Consider the following 21,015-nt stretch of genomic DNA (forward strand, 5'->3'; position numbering starts at 1 on the left):
CACCAACCCGTGTCCCTGCCCCAGATCCGCAGAACTGTGCCCAGGCACTGAGGTGCTCCTGCCACTGCCCCTGCTGCCCAGGACAAGCTTGCAGCCCCCAGGAGCGCCTGCAGCAGCGTGCACTAATGCTATTAATGCCATCTGCTGCCCAGACAGGGACCCCCTGCGCGCTGGCCAGACGCGGCTTTCTGCTCCCTCCTGCTAATCTGCTCGGCGCTGCGGGGGCCCTGCCCGCAGGGCTGCCCCTGGCCCGGGCACGGCTGCGTCCAGCCCCCTCTGCACCAGACACTGGGGACGGCACACGGGACATGCTTGGGACAGGGTGGTTGCATGCAACATCTGCTCCTCCCTGCCTGCGAGCACGACTGGCACTGGATGCTAATGCAAGGAACATGCAGCCCGGGGCTCCTCTGTGTCACTACCCGTGGGCTCTTGTACCACTGCCACTGCACTCCAGGTCCTACTCGAGCTGGAAAAAAGCCCTAATGAGTCACTATTAATGGGTCAGTGTCTGGTCCAAATTATATTTCGGAATAATCTCCTTAGTGCGCTAAATAAGCACCTCAGATTATACAAATTGCGTGGATCTTGCCTAATAACCTTCCCACGGCTAATCCTATTTCAGCACCAGCGCGTGACCTGCACCGCAGCCAGGGCAGCCAGGTGGGCTGCGCTGTGGACGTGGGGGCTGCAGGGCGCATGCCCCCGAAAGCACAGGGCTCTGTGGGGTTCGGAGAGGGGCCTTTGCCCCGGGCTGCATCACGGAGGCTGCATCACGGAGGCTGCACAGGCTCTCCTGGCACAAGAGGGCAGTAATGGCCAGGCCTTGGTGCCGACAGGAGCTGCAGGGCCCGGCTCGCTCGCAGAGCCCACTTGCACCCCAGCGGGGCCACGGTGCCACGCTGCACCGCGGAACTGCAGGGCTGCAGGGTGCCCCGGCCCCGCTGCACGGCCTCGAGTTGGGTGGCGGAGCAAGGGGCAGGCAGCATAAGCCAGCACTGAGCGCCCTGCTCCAGCCGCTTGTGCGACGCCTCCTGTCCACGCTCGCTGGAGGCTGGTCAAGCACGGGCAGGCTCGCGGGCACCTGCCAAGGCAGCGCGATGGCACGGGCACGCTCGGCCGCGTCGCAGTGCCCGCAGTGCTGGCACTGCCGCAGCTCGTCACTAGATGTCCGTGTCGGCCCGAGCAGCCTGCGTGCAAAGGGCTGTCCTCCTCGCTCGCTGCTCAGCTGCCAGCGGGATTATTTTTAAAAGGGGACATTTGGCTGCCAGCACAGAGGGGCGTGGGCTCACGTGCTAGTGGAAAGGGGCACTTCTGGGCCAGCATCGCGGCAGCCTTGGTGAGCAGAGATGGTCTCGTGCCATTGGTGCAGTCGGAATTAGGCTGTGGGAACCTCTCCGGAAGCTCCCTTTGGAGGTGTCTGTAGGACAGAGAAGTGGTTGGTGCAAGGCCAGGCACGCGGGAGATGCAGACGCCTCGGGCACACAGTCGAGCCGCGCTCAGCTGGCACTTTATTAGCTCAGGAGCACACGCGCAGCGAGCGGAGAGGAAAGCGCAGCGAGCGGAGGGGAAAGCACGTGGGCTGGCGGCGTGCCCGCCTGCCAGGGCAGCAGGGCCGGGGAGCCACTGGAGCAGCGCGGGGGCCACCCCAGCGAGGACTTTGCAGCTTTGGGTGAAGCTCTCCCTGCGCACAGTGCGGCAGCTCTGGAACGGACGGGCACCAGCGTTACACAACGGAGGGGCAGCGTGTTCCGCGGCGCGGGCCTGGCTGCGCCGCCCCGGGCATCGCCTCCTCCCTTCCCAGAACAGGCCGTGCAGCCCCTTCCTGGGGCTCCCGGCTTTGCTGCGGGCCAGGGGCACCCCGAGGAGCCCGTCCTGCAGTGCAGCACTCCCTTCTGCACCCACCTGCAGCTACAGTTCGGCCTCGTCTCCTTGTCTGCGGAACAAACATGAGGAGTGGGAAGAGGGTGTCCGAGCCTGCCCCAACCCCTCGCAGCAGGGAGCGGGGCTGCCCACAGCCACCCCATACCCACCTCCTCCTCTTCTTGGCTCCGCAGTGGAACCGCTGGCCTGTGGGCAAGAGGAGCAGCTCAAACCACTTGGGCCTCACGTGTGACCGTCCCCCTGCCATGTCCTGAGCCTACTGCCCCAGGGGAGCCCCCCTGCAGAGTCCGCAGCGCCCTCATCACCCCCAGATGGCCCCTATCGCTGCACTCCTCGCAACGCAGGCCATGTCCATGCCCTCCTCCCCTAGCCAGACAGTGCGCAGAGCTAGCCCTGCGGCAGGCGGCAGCGCCTGGCCCACGGAGTGAGGCGCACGGTGCTTGCTGGGGGCTTTGCACGCCCTACGCTGCATCAGGCACTCTGTGGGAGATGCTTTCTCCCTCTTGAAATGTCAGCGTTTTCTCTGCTATTTTTAATTAGTGACCTTCCCCCTGGGGCCTCGTGCTGGCTGGGAAATGCTAAATATTTACGTGGTCTCCTTCCCAACAGACACTGTGCGGGGAACGGGTCTTGGTGGGAGCCCCATGGGCAGCTCGCGCCCTGCACCAGCCGGCCCAGATCACTTACTGAGGATAATGAGGAGCCCGATGACGAAGGCCACCACGGCAAAGATCAGCCCCCCATTGCGGATGGTGTCATAGTCTGGGACAGAGGGAGAGGCACGCAGGTTTCAGCAGGGTGAGCGGGGAGGACGCGCCAGTCCCACTCCCTGGAACTGGCCCGCGAGCTGCACGCACTTACCGTAGGTGAACCTGTTCAGGCCCTGCTCGGGCGCTTGCTCTGCAAGAGAGGGGAACCCCATGAGTATGGGGATCTGCAGAGCCTGGCGAGCAGAGGACTCGCAAGCTCTCACCACGCTGCGTCTGGGCAGCCTCCCTGCACACTGTCCGTGTCGTCCTGGCCCGGGAGCGCACGGTGCTGCCCCACTCGCCTTACCTGAGCGCTCGCCCCTCTGTGCGCCACACAAGCTGAGCCCACTCCTCGCACCGGGGCATTGCCAGGGGTGCCCCAGCCCCACCGCTCCTTGTGCTTGCTATTTCCATAGGAAAAAGGGGCACGCAGGAACCGCTGCCACAGCTCCCTGGCTGAGCAGGGTGCCGCAGCTCCGGCCAGGGGCACCTTCGGGACCCGCAGCATCCTTACCGTCACCCATGGTGCTGGCGTGCCGTCCCTCGCTCTGCCGGCGGGCGCCCGGGAGAGCACATTAATTGGGAGGTGAACCTCATTAAACATTAACGGCCGCGGTGTAATGTTTATCGCAGTCACACGGGGAGGCACGGGGCTGTCGCCTGCCCTGGCGCGGGAGGCCCCGCGGGAGGAGGCTGTGGATGACGGCAGCAGAGGACAGGGGCTGCCTGGAACCTGGCTCTTTGCACGGGGAGCCTGGTGCCGTCCTGGGCACGGCGGCGCTGGGCACCCTTCTGCAGCCTCAAGTCAGTGCCACGCGGGGAGGCCGGTGCCGCGCGGGGGAACAAGGCGTCTCTGTGACTGCCGTGTGGGATGTTGTTGGAGCTGCTGCAAGCGAGCGCGTGGCATGGAGGCGGCTGGCACCACGGCCGCACAAAGCGCAGACTGTGCTGATGCCGGCGCTGGCCCCTGCCCCATGGAAACCCCTGCAAACTGCACAGCCACACACCGCTAGAAACCATATTTTATTCCTGTTCTCCCTCGAGCACAGCACCTGCTAGTCCTTGGCCACAGTAGCACACTCGCCGGGTTAAAAGGAAAGACAACAGCTGGGTTTATTTTACGACAGTCAAGATTTGCCATTTCTGGACACCACAAGTACTTCTTTGCTTTGTGTTAACACTGGGGGCACAGTAGGGACACCACAGTCACCCCACACGGACGGCGGGACAGGCACACGGGGCTAACACAGCCCGGGAGGGGAGGCTGCGGGCAGGCCGCCAGGCTGCAACACGGCCAAAGCCCCTGCTCACTGGTCAGTGCCAGGCAGGCGCAGGAGGGTTATTGCTGACACTGCGGCGGGCAGCGGGGCTCGGGGCCGGGCCGGCCGCTGCGCTGTACTGCAGCGTGCCCGAGCCTGGCCGCAGCAGCGGGCACAGCCCCCGCGCCAGCTCACGCCGAGCCGGGGCCGCTGCCGTTTGTGCAGCCCCGTGCACACACCCGGCGCTGCGCCAACATCACGGCCCGTCACACTCACAGCACGAGACAGGTGAGGGGAGAGTCACGATTACATGTTACACGATTACATGTGCAACTTGTAATTCACGATAACAACAGCAGCAACAACTAGCCCTAGAGGTAACGGTCGTCTGACACCAACGTCACACAGTACTGGAGGCAGAGAGGACAGTGAGCAGCACTTGGCTGGGGCGGCAGAGAGAGAAGTTGGAGTACAGAGGGGAACACGGACACAGCATCGTCGCATCACCTCGGAGCGCCTGCGGCTGCAGCTTCGGCTGCTCGCAGGAGGCCGCTGGCATCGGCAGTCCCAGCGCCCATCCACGGCGCTGCGGGGCTGCGGGGGAGCAGGGCTGCGGGTCAGGCTGCGCGCGCGGCCGTGGGGGCAGTAGCGGCGGGAGGGAGGACGGGCAAAGCAAGGCCACGTGCAGACAGCCGCTCGCTCTGCCCGGCTCGCAGCCCGGCCCGCTGCCCGCCCGGCCCCGGCAGCGGCGGCCCCGCCACTCACCACGGGCCCGGCGCTCAGTTCTCCGCTTTCGGTGCTGCCGTGGCTGCAAGGGCAAGGGCAGAGGGTTGGCAGGGCTCAGCCGGGGCCCAGCTCCGTGCTCGCTGGGCGGCGGGAAGCCCTGCCAGGCCCAGGCAGGCAGCGCTGGCATGCTGCAGGTGAGCGGCTCTTACCATTGGCGGTGATCAAGTTCTCGCCCTGAGCCTCTTCATCCCCTGGTGCCCTGCAGAAGGAGGAGCAGGTGAGAGCTCCTGCCCGGGAGCTCTGCCGCCCCGCGGGTGCCAGCTCCGAGAGGGACGCTCGCTCTGCGCGGCAGGGATGCGGCAGGCAGCGAGCGCTCCTGGGGAGATGCTCCCCGCACTCACCTGGGCTTCTGGTTGAAACTGCACCTGCACCTCCGGCCTGCAAGAGGAGGGGGAAGCCGTGAGGGAAGGATCCGTAGCCCTCCAGGCCATGGCTCCCCACAGGAGCAGCCCTCCTGGCCCAGCCTCATCCCCCGTGCCACAGCAGCCCCCACTCACTGAGTATAAGGAGAATGCCCACAGTGAAGAGGACCACGGCGAACACCAGCCCCCCGATCCGCAGGCTCTGGTAGTCTGTGGGAGAAGGGGAAGGCTCGTGTGAGCGGCCGTGGGAAGGAGGAGAACCTCTTGCTGCACCCACGGGCGCGCGCCCCGGCTCGCGCGTCCCACGCGCACACGCCACGGTACTCACCATAGTTAAAGGGATCTTTCTCCTTCTCCTCGGTGCTCACTGGAAATGAAGAGACAGGCTGGCATGAGCACGGCAGCACCATGCTGGGGGAGCCTGCACCCTCTCAGTGTCCCAGCAGAGCCCACAGGGGCACTTCCCTGCCGCTGGTGGCACCCAGGACACAGCTCGGCCTCCCATCACCCTGGGGTGCCGCTGCCCACCAGCGCTGCAGGGCTGGCCCCTGCCTGCAGCCCCGCTCCAGTTCCCTCCGAGCAGGCAGGGACGCTTCCTCCTCCTCCTCCTCCTTCCTGGTGTGGAAGCCACGTACCGTCCGCCAGAGCTGCCGGCAGCAACAGTGAGCACAGGAAGATCAGCGCTGCTTCCATGGCCCCTGTGGAGAGGGGAGAAGCAGAGGTCAGTGCCCGGCAGCGGCTGCACAGCCCTGGCACCGCAGGCGGAAGGCTCACGGAGCCTGGCAGGAGTGGCAGAGCCATGTCGGGGGTGAAGGAGATGCCAGACAGGGCCACAACACACGAGGTAAGGCCTCGGCCCCATCTCATGCTGGCATCATGCACTGTGGGGCCTGCATGAGGGCTGGGATCTCCTCATGAAGGTCAGCACGGTGCCCTTCGCCCACGGCGTGCCTTCATTCCTCCCAATTAGCATAGCAATTACATTCCGGTACAAGCGCCTCTGGCCTTGGCCCTGGCCGCAGCCGGATGGTGCCACAAGCCCTGCTCAGTCTCACGGGGCTGCTACCAGCCGCCGTTGACGCGGGGGCAGCAAGGCCACAGCCGCACTTGCTCCCTAAGCAGAGTTCGGTACCAGTGCTCAGCCCCACGTCACGGCCCACTGCCAGGGTGCCCCATTGGGATGCCCCCATGGAGGCGCCGCTGGGATGCCGATTGCGCTGCTGCACTGCAGGTCCAGCCAGTGCCGGCCAGCGCTGCCCTGCGCAGGGAGATCACAGGCAGCGCGCGTGACCCATTAACTCGCGGTCAGGCTGGCACAAGTGTCCTTTCATCCCCTGCCATGGGCCCGCACGCTGGTGCCTGCAGCAGGACCCCTCTGCACAGGAGCAGAGGGCTTCATGTAGGAGTGCCCGTGCCTCCCGCGAGAGTCCCAGCCGGCAGTTTGGGAGGGCACAGGCAGCTCCATGCTGCCCATCCACCCTCCGGGGCTTGCACAGGAGGGCTCTGCCTGCTGAGCCGCTTTGCTGCCGCAGGCAGTCGCTAAGTGCCTTGAGCCCACAGCCTGACTCCTCTTTTGTTTCTTGGAGGCAAGCCTGGGCGCGGGGAAGGGGACCAGGGCCAGCAAATGGGCCAAAGCGGGAGAGTGGCCCAGTGGCGCAGCCTGCCTGGAGCCACCACCTCCCGCTCCTCCCCAGCAGGACGTGCCGTGCTGCGGGCGCCCGGCCAGCACCACCCCGGGCCCGGCCGTGCATCGCCGTGGCCATACATGGAGCGAGCGCAGCGCACGGGAAGCGAGCCAGGGGGGCTGCCGGCAGCTCCGCAGGGCCCTCGGAGCAGGCCCAGCGGCGCCGCACGGCCACCGCTGCTGCGCCGCACCCGTGCAGACGAGCAGCGGCCGCGGGCATCGCGCTGGGACGGGAGCGCAAGGAGCGCGCTCCCAGCACCCTCCTCTTCACCAGCACAAGTCACATCTCATGATAATTCGTGTCCTCCCCTCCTCTTCCTCTTCTTGTCAGTTCGAGGCAAACATGCTTGTTCTGAACAGTGGAGGGTTTAATTCCCCATTGCTGCAGCTGGTGCTGGCATTGAGGAGTGCGATGTGGCACCGTGCCACTGGCTCCTGTGCCCGGCCAGCCCCCTCCCTCCTCAAGGCACGTAATTCTGTCTAATTACCAGGGTTTAGAGACATGTACAAAGAACCGACAGCTGGTGATACAATAACTTGGAATTGCACATTTTCTTCTGCTCTTTATTTACTTGCTGCCTGTGTCGGCAGTGTAGAATCCATGCCTGTACCTGAACGAAGTGTGGCGTGCGCACATGTGGGCACCGCACAGCGCAGACCTCTGCTGAATGAATGCTATCAGTCAAATCTCCTACGTCCCACAATGGTGCCTTTATTTGCTGACCAGATGATTCATCAGGGGTTTTCATTGTCTGACTTCTTTGGTAGCAAGCAGGGAATAACCTCCCCTGCATGCGGAGGGTGTTGGGGTGCAAGTGGCTCGAGGGGCACAGGAGCCGCCCTGGGGGGACCAGAGACCACCCTTCACCTCTAGCACCCCGCACCTCTGCTCTAATCAGTCGCTGTGCACCCCCAGCCTACAGCTTTTCTATTTGGGGGCACTTCCATCCATGCCTGAGCTCCTGCTCCTCACCTTTCTCAGCACCGTAAGGAAGAGCCGTGCTGGGGAGGCTGAAGGAGAGCTGAGGCTGGTGCCTGCATCTCCAGCCCCTCGGGCCCTCCAGGCCCCTGGGAATGGCTCTGAATGCCTCTTGGCACAAGTGACCATGAGGAATGGCCGTGTCCCTGCTAGGAAAACAAATGCAACAGGCTGGCGTGCAAGCGAGCCCAGTGCTCCTCCTGGGAAGCATATGCTTTGCAAAGCGCTACAGGTTTTCCAGGCTGTGTTTAGCTGCCCACCTGCTTTTTGGTGAAGTCGACAGAGTGAGAGGAGCAAACACTGCAAAAGGTTTGTCGTTTTCCCGGGCAGGAAACTTCGCAGGCCAGAAGCTGTTGCTCACTGCTCTCCATTCAGCAGCGTCTCCAGCTGCGCCTTTGCACAAAGGCAGCAGCAAAACAGCAGCTGCTCAGCGAGGGATGGACTCCCCTGCCCCCTCCAGCAGGAAACTTCTCCATTTTCTCCCTGTAACGGCCGCCGACGTTGCAGCCCACCGCAGAGCCTGACAGCACGTGTGTGACCCCAATCAAAACACGTTTTTTTCCTGTTGAAGTGGCAAGGCGGGCCGTGGCGCGATGGGAGGCAGACACATGCAGGATGCAGGGCAGCAGCCAGCGACTCTCCCGCCCCGCTCACCTTGACCTGCTTGGCAGTTTTTAGATGGAAAATAAAATATTATTGTCCCTTACTATCGCCATGGCAACAGAGGCACAGGAATGCTGGGAACGACGCCTGCCGGGGGAATCCCACAGCCCAGCAGCCTTGCTGGGGAACAAGCGTCCCGCTCGGGGACCTGCAGCCGCAGCCTGGCCCTGCCAGGTAGCTCATCCCTGCTGCAGCGCTGCGAGCCCGCAGCCGGCACGCGGGCTGCACGCGAGCACAGCGCGGTGCTCCCTCTGTCTCCTCTTCCTTGAGGACTCCGCCTTGCAGCTCTGCGTGCCGTTGCGGAGCGTGCGTGTATGCACGGGTGCATGCATGCGCGTGAGGCAAGGGGATTCGGGCAGGCTGACCCCGTCTCTGCGGCTTGCTGAACAGCTCTCCACGGCATGGAAAGCCATGTGGGAGCAAGGCAGGTAACTCCCTAGCAGTCTCGAGGCAGCCTTTTCCTCTTCATCGTGCCACATAGAGCAGCCCTGTCAAGTCTCGGCCATCACAGCACGGCGCTGGGCAGCCTCCTCCTTCCGTCAGGGTCCTCAGGGCATCTCCTGAAGATCAGACCTAGTTAAAATCTCCAGTTTCTGTGCAAAGCCCCCAAGACCGTGACAGCACTGCTTGGTCGCCTGGAGCATTTAAGAGCGTGCATGTGTGAATGGACATTCCCAGCTCCGCGTAGACGTGCTCTACTGCCATTTCACGTCAGCATCAATCTGGCTATTAATGTGCCTGTTGTTGTGCCTCTTGAAGAAGGAGCAGGAGAGACTTCCAGCCCTCCTCTCTCTAAGATGGATGGCACTTCCCCAGTTCGGTGCTGATTCAAAGGCTGACTGGACAGGAGGCCAAGAGGGTTTCACCAAGAAAAAGCCCATTTCATCCCTGGGGCATTTTTGTGAAGGGCGGGGGGCAGTCCCAGGAAAGCCAGACCCAGGACAGACCCAGGTTCCCAGTGCAGACTGGTAGCCGGATGCCATGTGAGCCCAAGCAGCTCGTCATGCTCAGGAACATGCAACGGTATGAACGCCCTGCATGCAGCCAACACGCTGCCCTGTGCCTCAGCACAGCACAGCACCCGTCTCCTGCAGGGCTTCTGCCACCCCACGCAATCGTGCCCTGGCACATCGAGGGGCACTAGCCAAAGCGGCACAGCAGTGGCTCCCCCCACGATGATGCATGCTTCCCTGCCTTGGCTTGGGTCCAAGCCAGCCTCCTTGGAGGACGCACCAGTTCTGCTGCTCTTGCTCTACAGACAGTCAGGACCCAAAAGCTGAAACACAGCAAATACACCTGCCAAACAGGCCCGTCACACCCAGCCCATCACCCAGCCCTGGGCTCTGCTCGCCAAGGGACACACCAGATCTGCCAGCAGAGCACCTGGCACCAGCACAATCCGAATCAGATAGGTCAAAAACGGAGGAAACGTTACCTGGTGGGTCCTGGGGCTGAGAAGAGTCCTAATCTCCCAAACATACTGAAGTAACCACGGTATTTCAAGCCTCCATGCCTCCTGCACTACTACAACACTCCCATACTCAGCAGAGCACCAAGGAACAGACATCTTCTCCCGGGTGATCCGCTCCACGCTGCTCTGAACGCCGTCTCTACGCACAGCCGAGCACAAAGCAAACGGGAGCACCAGCCCCATGGCCGTGCCTGCTGCTGGCTCGCTGCAATTGTGCCCATGGGGCACTGCATGTGCTGCCACTGCTCCCCGCTCCGGCAGTCGGACGCATCCAGCTTGCTTTCCCGGGGGTATCCTCAGCGTGGGAGTCAAAACTCCTGGTGAAATCATGCCAGTGTCCGATGCTTTGCCTGAGCAGATAAGCGCCCAGGAACAAGCTAGGTTAAATACAAGTGCACAAGGTAGGTCCCACAGGAGGAAGATGCTGCCGCCCCACAGCTTGCAGGTCCTGGGGCTGTTTTCCTGCAGGACAGCGGCAATCCGCAACAGGTGCCTGGCTCCGCAGCACCTTGGCTGTGCTTTGCATTGCAGGACACTCTTGCACACGCTTTGTCCCTCATCTTCGAGCTGCCTCCAGTCTCAGCATGCTCCTGCCGGCTCTCTCATGGTTAACCGCCCCTGCAACCAGGGGGTAAAACTGCACAGAGGGGCTACAAATCCCCTATGCAGACCTGGCTCAACAGCCCCTTGGAGCACTGCAGGATGGCTGAAATGATACAGGACACTTCGCAAGGTTCAGTGCATATGCAGTGCTCCTTGAGAGGCGGCTCTCGCACCGAAAAGCTTATTCATATCCACACAAACCACCTGTCACTTTCCCTCCCACAGAAAACATTCCTGCAAGATTTTAGAGTTTCCTCCACATGGATTGGGATACCCATGTCTGCCAGAGCATTAATTACACACCCAGAGAGACATGCTCTTCCTTCCACTCCCGTATGCCTACCCAGGAGAAAGTGCCTGGTCGTTAAATACTGCTACAGTGTGACCAAAATATTGAACAACAGAAGTTACAACGTTGCCAAACGTTTTAGCGATTACCTCCTGTTTCTGTGAACAAGCTCCAGCGTGGGGATTTCCCCGGCGCTGAGCTCTAACCCCGCTGCAGGTGCGAGCCCCGGGCCCCGCGGTGGGCTCTGGTGGGGAGCTGCCGGGCAGCAGGAGCATCCTTTCCCCCAGCATGGGGGCTCATTTCCAGGCAACAGCAGGCAGAGGGGAAACCATGGTACTCAGCGTTGCCATGGCAGCCGTCGCTGGCGGGGATGCAGGCACCCCGGGAGCGGGGCGATGCCCCCGGGTAGCGGCTCCGCAGGGCCAGGGACCAAGCTGTGTCCCTGGGCACCGGCATCGTCAGGCCTCACCACACCCATCGTGCACCCCTGGGACCAGGGATGCACCGGGACTGGGCGTGCCGAGCATCCTGCAGCCAGGCACCCTTGGGATGGGCGCCTGGAACATCCTGCAGCTGGACGCCCTGGCAATGGGCTCCTGGGGCATCCCGCAGCCCGGCACCCCGGAGCTGGACATCCCGGTACCCAGGCAGGGCTCCGGGGTGCCTGCCCCGGGGGCTACTGTGGCCGGGCCCCGCGGAGCCACCGGTCCCCCAGCAGCACCGGCTGTCCCGGGCCGCTGCCGCCCCCCGCGCCTCCCGCCCGGCGGCGCGGACCCACCTGAGCGCGCGGAGCGGAGCCGAGCGGGACCGGAGCGGGACCGGAGCGGGAGCGGGAGCAGGAGCGGGCCGGGGCGGACCGGGGGGCGGGCGGCAGCGGCGCGCGCGAGGAGCGGGGCTGCCGCACAAAGGGGCGCGGGAGGCGGCGGGGGGCGGCGCGGGGCGGTCCGGTCCTCGGGGCGGAGCGCGGGGGGCGGAGCGGGACGGGGCGGTGCCGTCGGGGCGCTGCGGGGGCCGCCCGGGGGGGCAGCCCGCGCCGCGCTGGGGTCGGTCCCGGTGCCAGCGCCCGCCCTGGCTCGTGTCGGGCCTTGCCGAGCCCTCCCGGGCCGCTCCGTCGGGCTGCGCCGCGCGACGCGGGCGTGAGCGCGCACTTCGGGCCACGCAGAGCCCTGCTGGACGGAACCGCTGCTGCGAGATGGCGTCCTGCCGCCGGGACCTGTGCCGGCCGTCCGCTTTCCTCCCGTGCGCAGCTGGGCGGGCTTGGAGGAGAGACGCGTTTAGTGCAGCCCTGGGTAACCGCCTGTGGCCGCAGGCTGCTCCCCAGGGGCACGGCACTGCCCAGGCTGTGTCCTGATGAGGACAAGGCCATCTGTGGGCTCTGGCCCCAGGCTCTGACAGGGTCTGTCTGGCCCCGCGTCCCTGCAGTGGGATGGCAGTGATCCCAGTGTTGCCAGAGCCCTGCTCACTCGAACTCTGGAGGTCTGTGCAAAGCACTGAGGCAAAGGGAAGAGAAATCTCTGCATTGTCAAATCTCCCGGAAAGAGATGAGGAACGTGGAAGGCTGTAATCAAAGTTTCTTACAATTCTCTCTGAGGGCCCGCTTTGCAGTGCTGTGAGTGTGAGAGTCAGGGTCTGCCCCCTGCCCGGTCACGTAACCCCAGGGAAATGACAGGGCTGGGAGGGCTTGGTGACATCTGAGCTGTGGCTGGGCTGTGGTATCAGGGGACGGGCAGCAGCGTACAAAACAGGGCTGCTGGGCACCACTGCCTTTGCAGCCAGGCCAGCTCCATGCTCGTGACCGCTTGACTCCCGCAGCTGCCCTGGAGAGCCATTTATTCATGGAAACACCTCGGCAACGCCACCACCACTGAGATGCTTCTTTCCCTAATCGCTCAAATGCATCTTGGATGGAAATCAGCTTCACAGACAATAATGGCAAATTGTAGCATAATGGCACCATACACTCATTTCACCATTTCCAGTAAAACACAAAAAGAAAATAAACCAGCCCTGGCATTTCAAGGCAATTACTCAGACGAGTCAAGAGATACAGAGCAGCACAGAGGAGCTGGACAACGTCAAATCTCTTTAATGCTAAGAGATAACCCGATAAAGCTGTCGGTTACTGTGCAGTGAGAGAGGCAGGCACCGAGCACTTGTAATCAGGGTTGGGTCTCCTCTGACCCTACCCCGTGCTCGCCTCTGATTATCTGCTGCATGCAGTAAAACGTCTCCATAAAACATCAGCTGTAGCAGTGCCCGGGCAACTCCCCCAGTGTGGTGGGCTGGAGGGAGCACAGAAAACTGCCTCTACAGAGGTAGCCACCGGGCCATGCGCGTGGACGGCTGCCCCACAGCAGCAGAGTCCACGTTTTCATCGCAGCAGGGAGAGCTGCGATGGCAGGATGGCTTTTCATGTGCAGCTGGAGCGGGGCAGGAGCCAGGCCAGCAGCCATGGGATGGGCCACGGGAGCACGAGACAGCGAGAGCAGGACTGCTGGAGGCGGGCCAGGACGCCAGGGCTCAGCTTCTGCCTCCAACTCGTCCCTGTTTAGCGGCATGCAGCAGAGCCTCTGCACTGCTGAGCTTCCTTGCAGATTTTCCGCACTTTGCAGATGTTTTCAGTCGCCCAGCAGCCCCAACCAGCCACCCTCATGCTGCCTCATCCGCATTCACCCACAGCACTTCTCTGGATACCCCTCGCCAGCCATTGGCACCACTGGTTTTCCCAGCAGAGCCTCTGCTAATTTTAACCACAGAGCTGGGAGCAGGCAGGCCTGGTCCTGGGCGTCCTAATAAAGCAATTTGCTGCAGTAGGAAAACACAAGTCCCGTTTGCCGAGGCTTGGAGCCGGCCCACAAGCACAGCTCCAGCAAACTGCCCAGGGCCTGGAAAACTGTGCTGGGACAAGTGGGAAGGGCGGGCCCAGCCCTGTGGCTGCTCTTAACCCAATATTTCCCCTCCCTCCCCACCTCCTTTAGACCTTCTCACATCAGGCACTGTTCCTTCCCTGTGAAGTTCAATGACACTGTGCCAAGCCAGGATTGTATTGACCACGGAAAGGAGCAACTCTGAAATTATAGCAAAATATTTTTATAGAGAAACATTGTCTAGAAACATCACCTGCAGAGCTATATAAACAAAGAGGTTTCGATGCAGCAGAACAAGGAACCATAAAGGGCAGTTTGGGGAAAGCATGGCTAATTGGCAGTAATTCATCTGTCTGACAGACAGGGTTACTGTAACCGCTGTTCCCTGGAACACCGACCTCACTGCACGGGGCAGAAGGAAGCAGCTGGGCAGCGGGACAGAGCCGGGCTCCCGTGCAGCAGCAGAGCAGAGAGCAGCACCTTGGTGGAGGATGCTCGGGGATGGGGTGCAAAGCTGTGTCTAAGCCAACACTTCGCCTCCGTGGCGCTTCCCTTGGGAGAGCGGAGCACAAACACGGAGCCACTGCCCAAGGACTCCTGCTCCAGCCTGGGCGGAGAAGTGCAGGATTTCCCTGAGCCTGGCAGGAGAGACGGCTGCGCAGCAGCTTTAAAAGAGTTAAGATAAACTCCTAGCGGGGTCTGAAGTCATTTGGAGAGGCTATTTGAGAGAGCAATGGCCTGTGAGGAGGCGAAAGCCACAGCAGCACGGTAATTCCTCTGGGTGCTGAAATGGCTCTGATACCAGGAACATAGCCCTGGCAAGATCATCTCTCCTTAGGTTCACTTTTTGGTTTTATTCTGTTTTAAAAGACTTGTTTCCCCAGCATGCCAGCCTGGAGAGCCAAGAAAGACTTTGGGTGACTGCTCTGCCGTGCACGCAGTGATGCGGAGGTCCCGGAGAGCCGCTGCACCAGGATGATCTGGTGCTGTCACTGCAGCCACCTTGAAGACACCAAGGATCCAGGCCAGTGCAAAAAGGCCTGCAGGGACCCAACTTTAATCCCTGCTATATTGTGCTGGAGCCCCACACAAAGGTGCGAGCAGGGCAGCAGTGCCAGGTCGCAGCAGCACCTCAAGCCTCTCTCCAGCTGGCAGCTCCGCCTTATGCCCTGGCACCACAGAACTGTCACTGCAGGTCTAATCCTGGCCCTTTTTCACACTTCCATTTTTAGAAATGCTTTCTAATGTCATTCTAACTGCCCCAGCTGTGTCAGGCCCCAGCAAAGCTTCCACTTTAACTCAGCACTTCTGCAGCCCGGCAGGACGCTGGACTCCCAGCTGTGCCCAGATGCAGCCCCTCGATCCGACGGGGGTAGGAGCTGCCCAGCTGCATCCCCACCGCACCTGGGGCTTGCTCCCAGGCCTGGGGAGCGTGTGTATCCTATGCACCACCCGCCTGCAGCTCTCACATGCACCCTCTGCCCCCACTGCATTTCTGTGCAGAGCAGCCCCAAAGGCCACGTTCCTCTCCCTCCGCAGCCCCAGCCAGCTAGCTGCAAGGAACAGGTTATTGCCCCAAACTCCCGTGTCACCAAACACGTTATAAAGTGAAATGAAACCCTTTTCTTGGTCTCTGTGCAGAGCGCCTTCAAAGGAGGCTCACCGCACTCTGGGAGGCTTCTGGGTTGCTTCTTTTAAAAGCTGCTTGAGGTCAGGCTGACTCAGAGTTTCCCAAAAAGCAACAACACATTGTTTCAGTGCAACCCGAGAGCCACTGCCAAGCACGGCCCTGATTGCTGGGTCTGCTCTAAGGGGAGGTAGGTGCTTTCTGCACACGTCGAGCCCAACTGCATCTGTTATCCCAAAGTTCAAACCCGTTCTTCAGTGTGCTGCTCGCCAATAACCTTTCCCCAGCCCACGGTGGCTTTTCAGAAGCTGCAGGGTGCTGCAGGCAGGACACGGGGGACAGGCCTGCAGCAGCTCACACACCACAGGAGATGCTCTGCTTTGAGGCACAGGTGACCAGTGCAGCTCCATGGTCCCAGGGCACATCTGCAAGGTGCTCATGGGGTCTGCCCCAGGGCTCGGCTGCCCCCAGCACCACTGTACCTGCTGCAGGCTGGAAACCAGGCAGCCCCATCCTCTTAGGTGCCGTGCAGGAGGTGCGGATTGCTGCGGCTGCCGCCCTGGTGTCGTGGCCCTCCCAAGGAAGCGGAGGCTCTGGCAGGAAAGGCTGCCCCGGCAGATCTGCTGGTGACTCGGGAAGGCTTCCGAGGATCTCCGAGAGAGCAAGGGAGCTGCTGGCAGCTCCGCTCCCTCCTGCAGCGCAGGGCCCAGCAGCGAACGCATGGCTGCAGGGGTCACAGCCCTGCCGAGCCCTGCTCTACCTGCCAGCCTGGTGAGCACACAGACTGCGCTGCCACATGGAGCTACGGAAACGTTTATTTAGAGCAGAGCCCAGAGCAAGGCTCACAGGGCCCCCTCCCACAATACACTGGCCACCCGAGGGGACCAGCATCCATCTGTCCCACATGTATGCGTGACCTCCGGGAGGACCCTGGTTCCCAAACGTCTGCAACCAGGCGCTGAGGGATCTGCCCTGCTTCCTGTCCCAGCGCCGCCCCAAGTGTGCAGTCCTGCCCAGCGCTGCTGCTGCAACAGCCACCAAACCAGGACAGGCCCCATGACAGCCCGCACATCTTGCCAGGGCTGTTTCCACCCCGTAGGAAAACATAAATAGGCATTTTGTCACATAGAGGCACTTCCTAACCCTTCCAACCTGAATGCGCCAGGGCAGAGCGGGACGCAGGGTGAGGAAGAGCAGCCCCGGGCTCTGCTGCTGCCTCCCCACCTGCAGCTGGTGCTTTCACATGCAAAGGAGCCAGGTCCCCGCAGCAGGCGGCTCTCACCACACTGCCGCTGGCCCCTCGCCCTCCAGCGGTGCCCCGGTGCCACCAGGAAGCAACCACAGGACACGCCACCAGGACACGTCTATTTACAAAGGAGAATCGCAGTGCCCAGACGAGAGGCACTGCGGCCGGGGGCTGTGCACAGCTGCCAGCTCCTTGCACCAGGCGAGGGCTGTGCCATGCGGGCACCGTGTCTCTGGAGCCGGGAGGGCGGCAGCTCCCGGTGGTGCCCGCAGTCCGGAGCGGAAGGAGGCTGCCGGCAGGGCTCTGCCCTGCGGGGCACCCGGCCTCAGTCGTTCTCGCTCTGCGCAGGGGAGAGAGGAGAGGGCGAGGGGGAGATGTCCCGGAGCCTGGCAGCGTGCGCGGGCCCGTCCCTGGGCGCCCTCACCTCCATCTTGCTGTATATCCAGCTGAGCAGCTTCGTGACACGCGTGTACACCCCTGGCTTGTTCTTCTGGCCACAGCCCGTGCCCCAGCTCGTCACGCCAGCCACGTACCAGCGCCCGCCGTCCTCGCACACCAGGGGCCCCCCACTGTCACCCTGGGTGCAGGGGCAGCGCGGTGAGGCCAGGTAACCCGTGGAGCCACTCCTGCCCCCCACCGAGGCCGGGTCCCCCCGCTCACCTGGCACGCGTCCTTGCCACCCTGCAGGTAGCCGGCGCACATCATGCGTGGCGTCAGGTAGCCCTCGTACACCTTGTCGCTGTTGCACAGCTTGTAGTCGATGAGCTTCACCTCGGCCTCGCGCAGCTTTGGGGAGGTGTTATCTGGCACGCGGGGCAGCAGTGCGTGAGTGTGCACGGGGAGCTGCCACCCGCGTAAGGGAGCTCGAGTGTGCATCTAACGTGCATCCTGGAGGGCACAGCCACAGGCTCCTCTCATGCCCTGCACTCTTCACTCTCACCTTCATTTTCCCTGGTCTTCCCGAAGCCGGTGATGAAGCAGGACCTGCCGGTCTGGAAGCGCTGGCCGTGCATGGGCAGGCAGGCTGGGCGGACCTGGGCTGGGGCAGAGCGGGTGAGGAGAGTGCGTGAGCATGGGCTGCAGGCACCGCACCTGTCCATGCGCCCTGAAGCCAGACCCGCACCGGAGAGCACCAGTGGCCTGGAGAGCTTCATGAGAGCGATGTCGTAGTCATCATGGTCGTCACTGTAGTTGGAGTTGATGATGACCTGAGAGACAGGGATGCCCTCGGAGCGCTGCTTGAGGTCGGAGACCCCGCCGTATACCCGCCAGTCATCGAGGATCTTCATGCTGTTCCTAGGAGCAGAGGAGAGGGCAGCAGGCTGAGACAGGGTGTGGGGAGGCCGGGCAGGGAGGGCTGTTGGCCGCAGCCTGCACCCTGTGCAGGAGCATCCCCTGGGCTCACATGAAGAAGCAGTGGGCCGCTGTGAGCACCCACTGTGCGTCAATGATGGTGCCGCCGCAGATGTGGATGGGCCCGTACTGCACGCTGACTTGCCAGGGCCATTTACTGGCCGAGGTTTCCTTCCCGCCGATGATCCGGCCAGAGATCCGCTGCCCGCAGCCTGGGGGAAAGAGGGGCTCAGGCTGGGGAGTGTGGAGAGCTGTGCCTGCCTCCCACAGAGCCCAGCAGCACCCGGTCCTGGTACTGCCAGAGGAGATCGTCCTCTGTCCCCTTACTTGTGCATCGCAGGGAGACGTATTTCCCCGTGAGACACTGGGAGCTGCAGGGGAAGAGGGAGACAGAGTCAGCACGAGGCCGAGCACTGTGGCACGGGGACCGGGACCGGCACTGGGGAGGCAGTGCTGCCCCAGTACCTGTTGAGGCTCTCCTGGATGGTTTCCCGCTCCTCGGTCACACTGAGGCTCTTGCCGGAGACATGCAGGGGGATGTAGTCCGTCTGGGATGCACTGTGAGGAGAGAGAGAAGAGGAGCCTGAGGATCCCTCCTCAGCCCTAGGAAAAGTGCTCTTTCCCTTGGAAAAGCCCTACGGCTGGGGATGGAGCATAGCTGGCCATGCCCTGTCCAGGCCCCAGGGCATTACTTCTGAAATCCCAGCTGCTGGCATGTCTTCCTGGAGAAGGAGTCGTCCCAAGCACTGCTGCACACAGGCAGCCACTGGCTCTCGGTGCTGGAGTAGATGTGGAGCAGGGACTGGTCGGAGCTGAAGCGCACTGCGGGAGGCAGCAGCAGGCGCGTGGGTGTGCGGATCCCGGGAACGGGTCCCCCTGGCCCCAGCGCTGCCCTGCATCCCTTACCACAGCCCAGCTCGTCACTGCGCTGCGAGCAGTCGGCGACGCCGTCGCAGCGCACGGGGCTGTCCTTGCAGCTCTCGGCAGGCTCCTTGTACACGATGCCAGTCTGCGAGCGCCAGAAGAGGACTGCAAACAAGCGAGCACTGTGGTGAGGCTGTACCCCGTGCTGGCACGAGGCAGCTGCCCCGGCCTGTCCAGGCTGCATGTGCTAGAGCCAGCTCGTGAGTGGGGCACGGGTGCTGCTGGCCAGCACTGCACATGCAAAGCCATCCTTGGAAAGGGGAACGCGCAGGGCAGCCCCAGCACCCCCACCCGGAGCTGCACGGATCCACGCTGCCCATCTCCCTTCCTCCGGAAAGCCTGTCCCCAGATGTCCAGCAGATGTCAGGAAAACTCAGGAAACGGGAGACGCGGCACACGTCCAGCTGCTCCGGGGCCCAGCTCACCCTGCCTCCGGAGCGGCTCCCCCGTGTATTGCTGGGGCGCGAGGGGGACTCACAGAGCAGGATGAGGGCGGCGAGCAGCACGATCAGCACAGACACGCAGAAGATGAGCGCGAGCCGCCTCTGGCTCATGCAGGGAGCTCTGAACATGGAGGACTCTGGCGGCAAGGCAGAGGCAGGGTCAGCGCAGCCCCCAGCACAGCACCCCGCAGTTGCAAACCTCCCCTCTCCCCCCAGCACCCTCCAGCTCCACGAAGTACCCAGTAGCATCCCCAGCCCCACCAGGGCCCCCCAGGGAAATCAGCAGCCGTTGCAGCAGCAATGCGCTGCCCAGCGCGGCACAGAGGGGCCGCCGCGGCCGGGGTGCGCTCGGAGCTGTCGCCTTACGTGTGCTCTCACAGGTGGTGCAGGAGGCCGGGGCCGGGCCGGGCTCTGGGCTGTAGGGCTTGAAGCTGATCCCCAGGACGCTTTCCGGAGGCTGCGCGGGACGGGTGGCGAAGAGGCTGCTTGTGGGCAAGGCATGGAGGGCGGGCGGGAGGCTGCTGGGCGGCGTGGAGAGCTGCGAGCAGAGGAGCTGGCGCTAGCAGCCGCCCGCGGGGCTGCGTGCACGTGGGCAGCGCGGCACGGGCACTGCGAGCAGAAGCCCCGTCATGCCCAGCATCGGCTGCCGCTGCCGGCTGGTGCTGGGGAGCCCTGCCCGCAAAGCCAAGGCCGAGCCCTCCTGGCAGAGGTGGAAGCGCCGAGCATCTTGGCCAAGGACTTTTCCCTCTTCTCAAGGCTGCTTTCAGATTTTCCAAACTGACCACTTGGACTAGAGCAAGCAGTCCTGTCTTTGGTATCGGATTGGTCATGCCATGACCCACTTCCTAGGCGCTAGTGCCCCAATTTATGCATCTATCTTTAATTAGCCATTTGGAAAAATACAGTGCAATTTCCAGCTGTTATTTAGTAATACTTAATAATCGGTGTTTTCCAAGCCCTGAAACATCCTGCACCCTGGAATGCTGCTCTGCAATTGTGTCACCCCAATCCGTGCATTTGCAAAGGAATATTTATTTCCTTTTCTTGAGATCTTCCCCTGAGAGCACTTCAGCAGCTGCAGCCCACTATGCCAGTGGGAACTCCCTGCTTCCCTCTGAGTAGCCTGTGCACAACGGCCTCAGTAAGTGCTGTTTTCTTGACCATAGTTGCATGTGTGAAACCTTGAGCACCTCCAGAGCAGGCAGAGGTGCCTGCGGCCAATGTCGCACAAGGAGAAGGCATGGGCCAAGGCCTTGTCCTGCATCTACACGCAGCCCTCGGGCCTGCGGCTGTGCCGGGAATAACAGCACTGAGCACTCACAGGGCCTCCGGCAAGACCCGCTCCTACCCGGATAGAAACAGCCCGCAGCAAAGGAATCACACCAAATTAAGGCAAACGCTATGTGTTAAGGAGCTGGAACAGGCGGGCTTGCTCCAGCCTCGCGCCTCCTTGCCAGCAGCATGCCGGGGAAGCTGGGCCGCAGGACCGCTCGATTCTCCGCTGCGGCCGCCCGTGCACGAGGCTGTTGCAGTCCCACAGCAGGGACGGACGCGGGCACGGCGAGGCCCTCGCCCTGGGCTGCCGCCTGCGCTGCGTGCAGCCACCCCATTGCCCCCTGCTGCTGCCTCCCCGGCCCCGGTGTCCGCCGTGCCCCGACGCTTCCTGCTGCGAGCGGCACTCCGGAGCCCTAATGAGCGCGTTGGCAGCCTGCTCAGGCTCGTGCCTCGTGAGCGCAGCTGTGCCCTCCCTCGCAGCGTGGTGCTGTCACTTCCTGGGCATTATCCCCTGAGTCACCACTCTGGGCCGGGCCACGGCCTCCCTGCCC

General features: G+C 62.8%; 3 protein-coding genes across 3 annotated transcripts; all 3 read right to left on the reverse strand.

The window, feature by feature from the left end:
* Positions 1-1,847: 1,847 nt before the first annotated feature.
* On the reverse strand, positions 1,848-3,172 carry FXYD2 (FXYD domain containing ion transport regulator 2). The gene is made up of 5 exons (XM_088540206.1): positions 3,148-3,172; positions 2,746-2,784; positions 2,572-2,646; positions 2,034-2,070; positions 1,848-1,936 (listed from the first exon to the last, which is right to left on the reverse strand). Exons 1-5 carry the CDS (start codon positions 3,155-3,157, stop codon positions 1,912-1,914), a joined length of 186 nt encoding a protein of 61 aa, XP_088396332.1. The 5' UTR covers positions 3,158-3,172; the 3' UTR covers positions 1,848-1,911.
* Positions 3,173-4,655: 1,483 nt separating this feature from the next.
* FXYD6 (FXYD domain containing ion transport regulator 6) lies at positions 4,656-5,760 on the reverse strand. The gene is made up of 6 exons (XM_088540205.1): positions 5,676-5,760; positions 5,369-5,407; positions 5,176-5,250; positions 5,020-5,056; positions 4,828-4,877; positions 4,656-4,700 (listed from the first exon to the last, which is right to left on the reverse strand). The coding sequence occupies exons 1-6, from the start codon at positions 5,731-5,733 to the stop codon at positions 4,672-4,674; spliced, it is 288 nt and encodes a 95-aa protein (XP_088396331.1). The 5' UTR covers positions 5,734-5,760; the 3' UTR covers positions 4,656-4,671.
* An 11,034-nt stretch (positions 5,761-16,794) lies between these two features.
* Positions 16,795-20,799, reverse strand: TMPRSS13 (transmembrane serine protease 13). The gene is made up of 13 exons (XM_088540262.1): positions 20,644-20,799; positions 19,556-19,727; positions 19,225-19,326; positions 18,729-18,851; positions 18,515-18,644; positions 18,288-18,380; positions 18,150-18,193; positions 17,875-18,034; positions 17,593-17,765; positions 17,410-17,508; positions 17,130-17,272; positions 16,894-17,046; positions 16,795-16,809 (listed from the first exon to the last, which is right to left on the reverse strand). Exons 1-13 carry the CDS (start codon positions 20,797-20,799, stop codon positions 16,795-16,797), a joined length of 1,563 nt encoding a protein of 520 aa, XP_088396388.1.
* Positions 20,800-21,015: the final 216 nt, after the last annotated feature.

The sequence above is a fragment of the Tinamus guttatus genome, unplaced genomic scaffold (genome assembly GCF_059628265.1).
Source record: "Tinamus guttatus ecotype Peru unplaced genomic scaffold, ASM5962826v1 Tinamus_guttatus_pri_ptg000057l, whole genome shotgun sequence".
NCBI lineage: Eukaryota > Metazoa > Chordata > Aves > Tinamiformes > Tinamidae > Tinamus > Tinamus guttatus.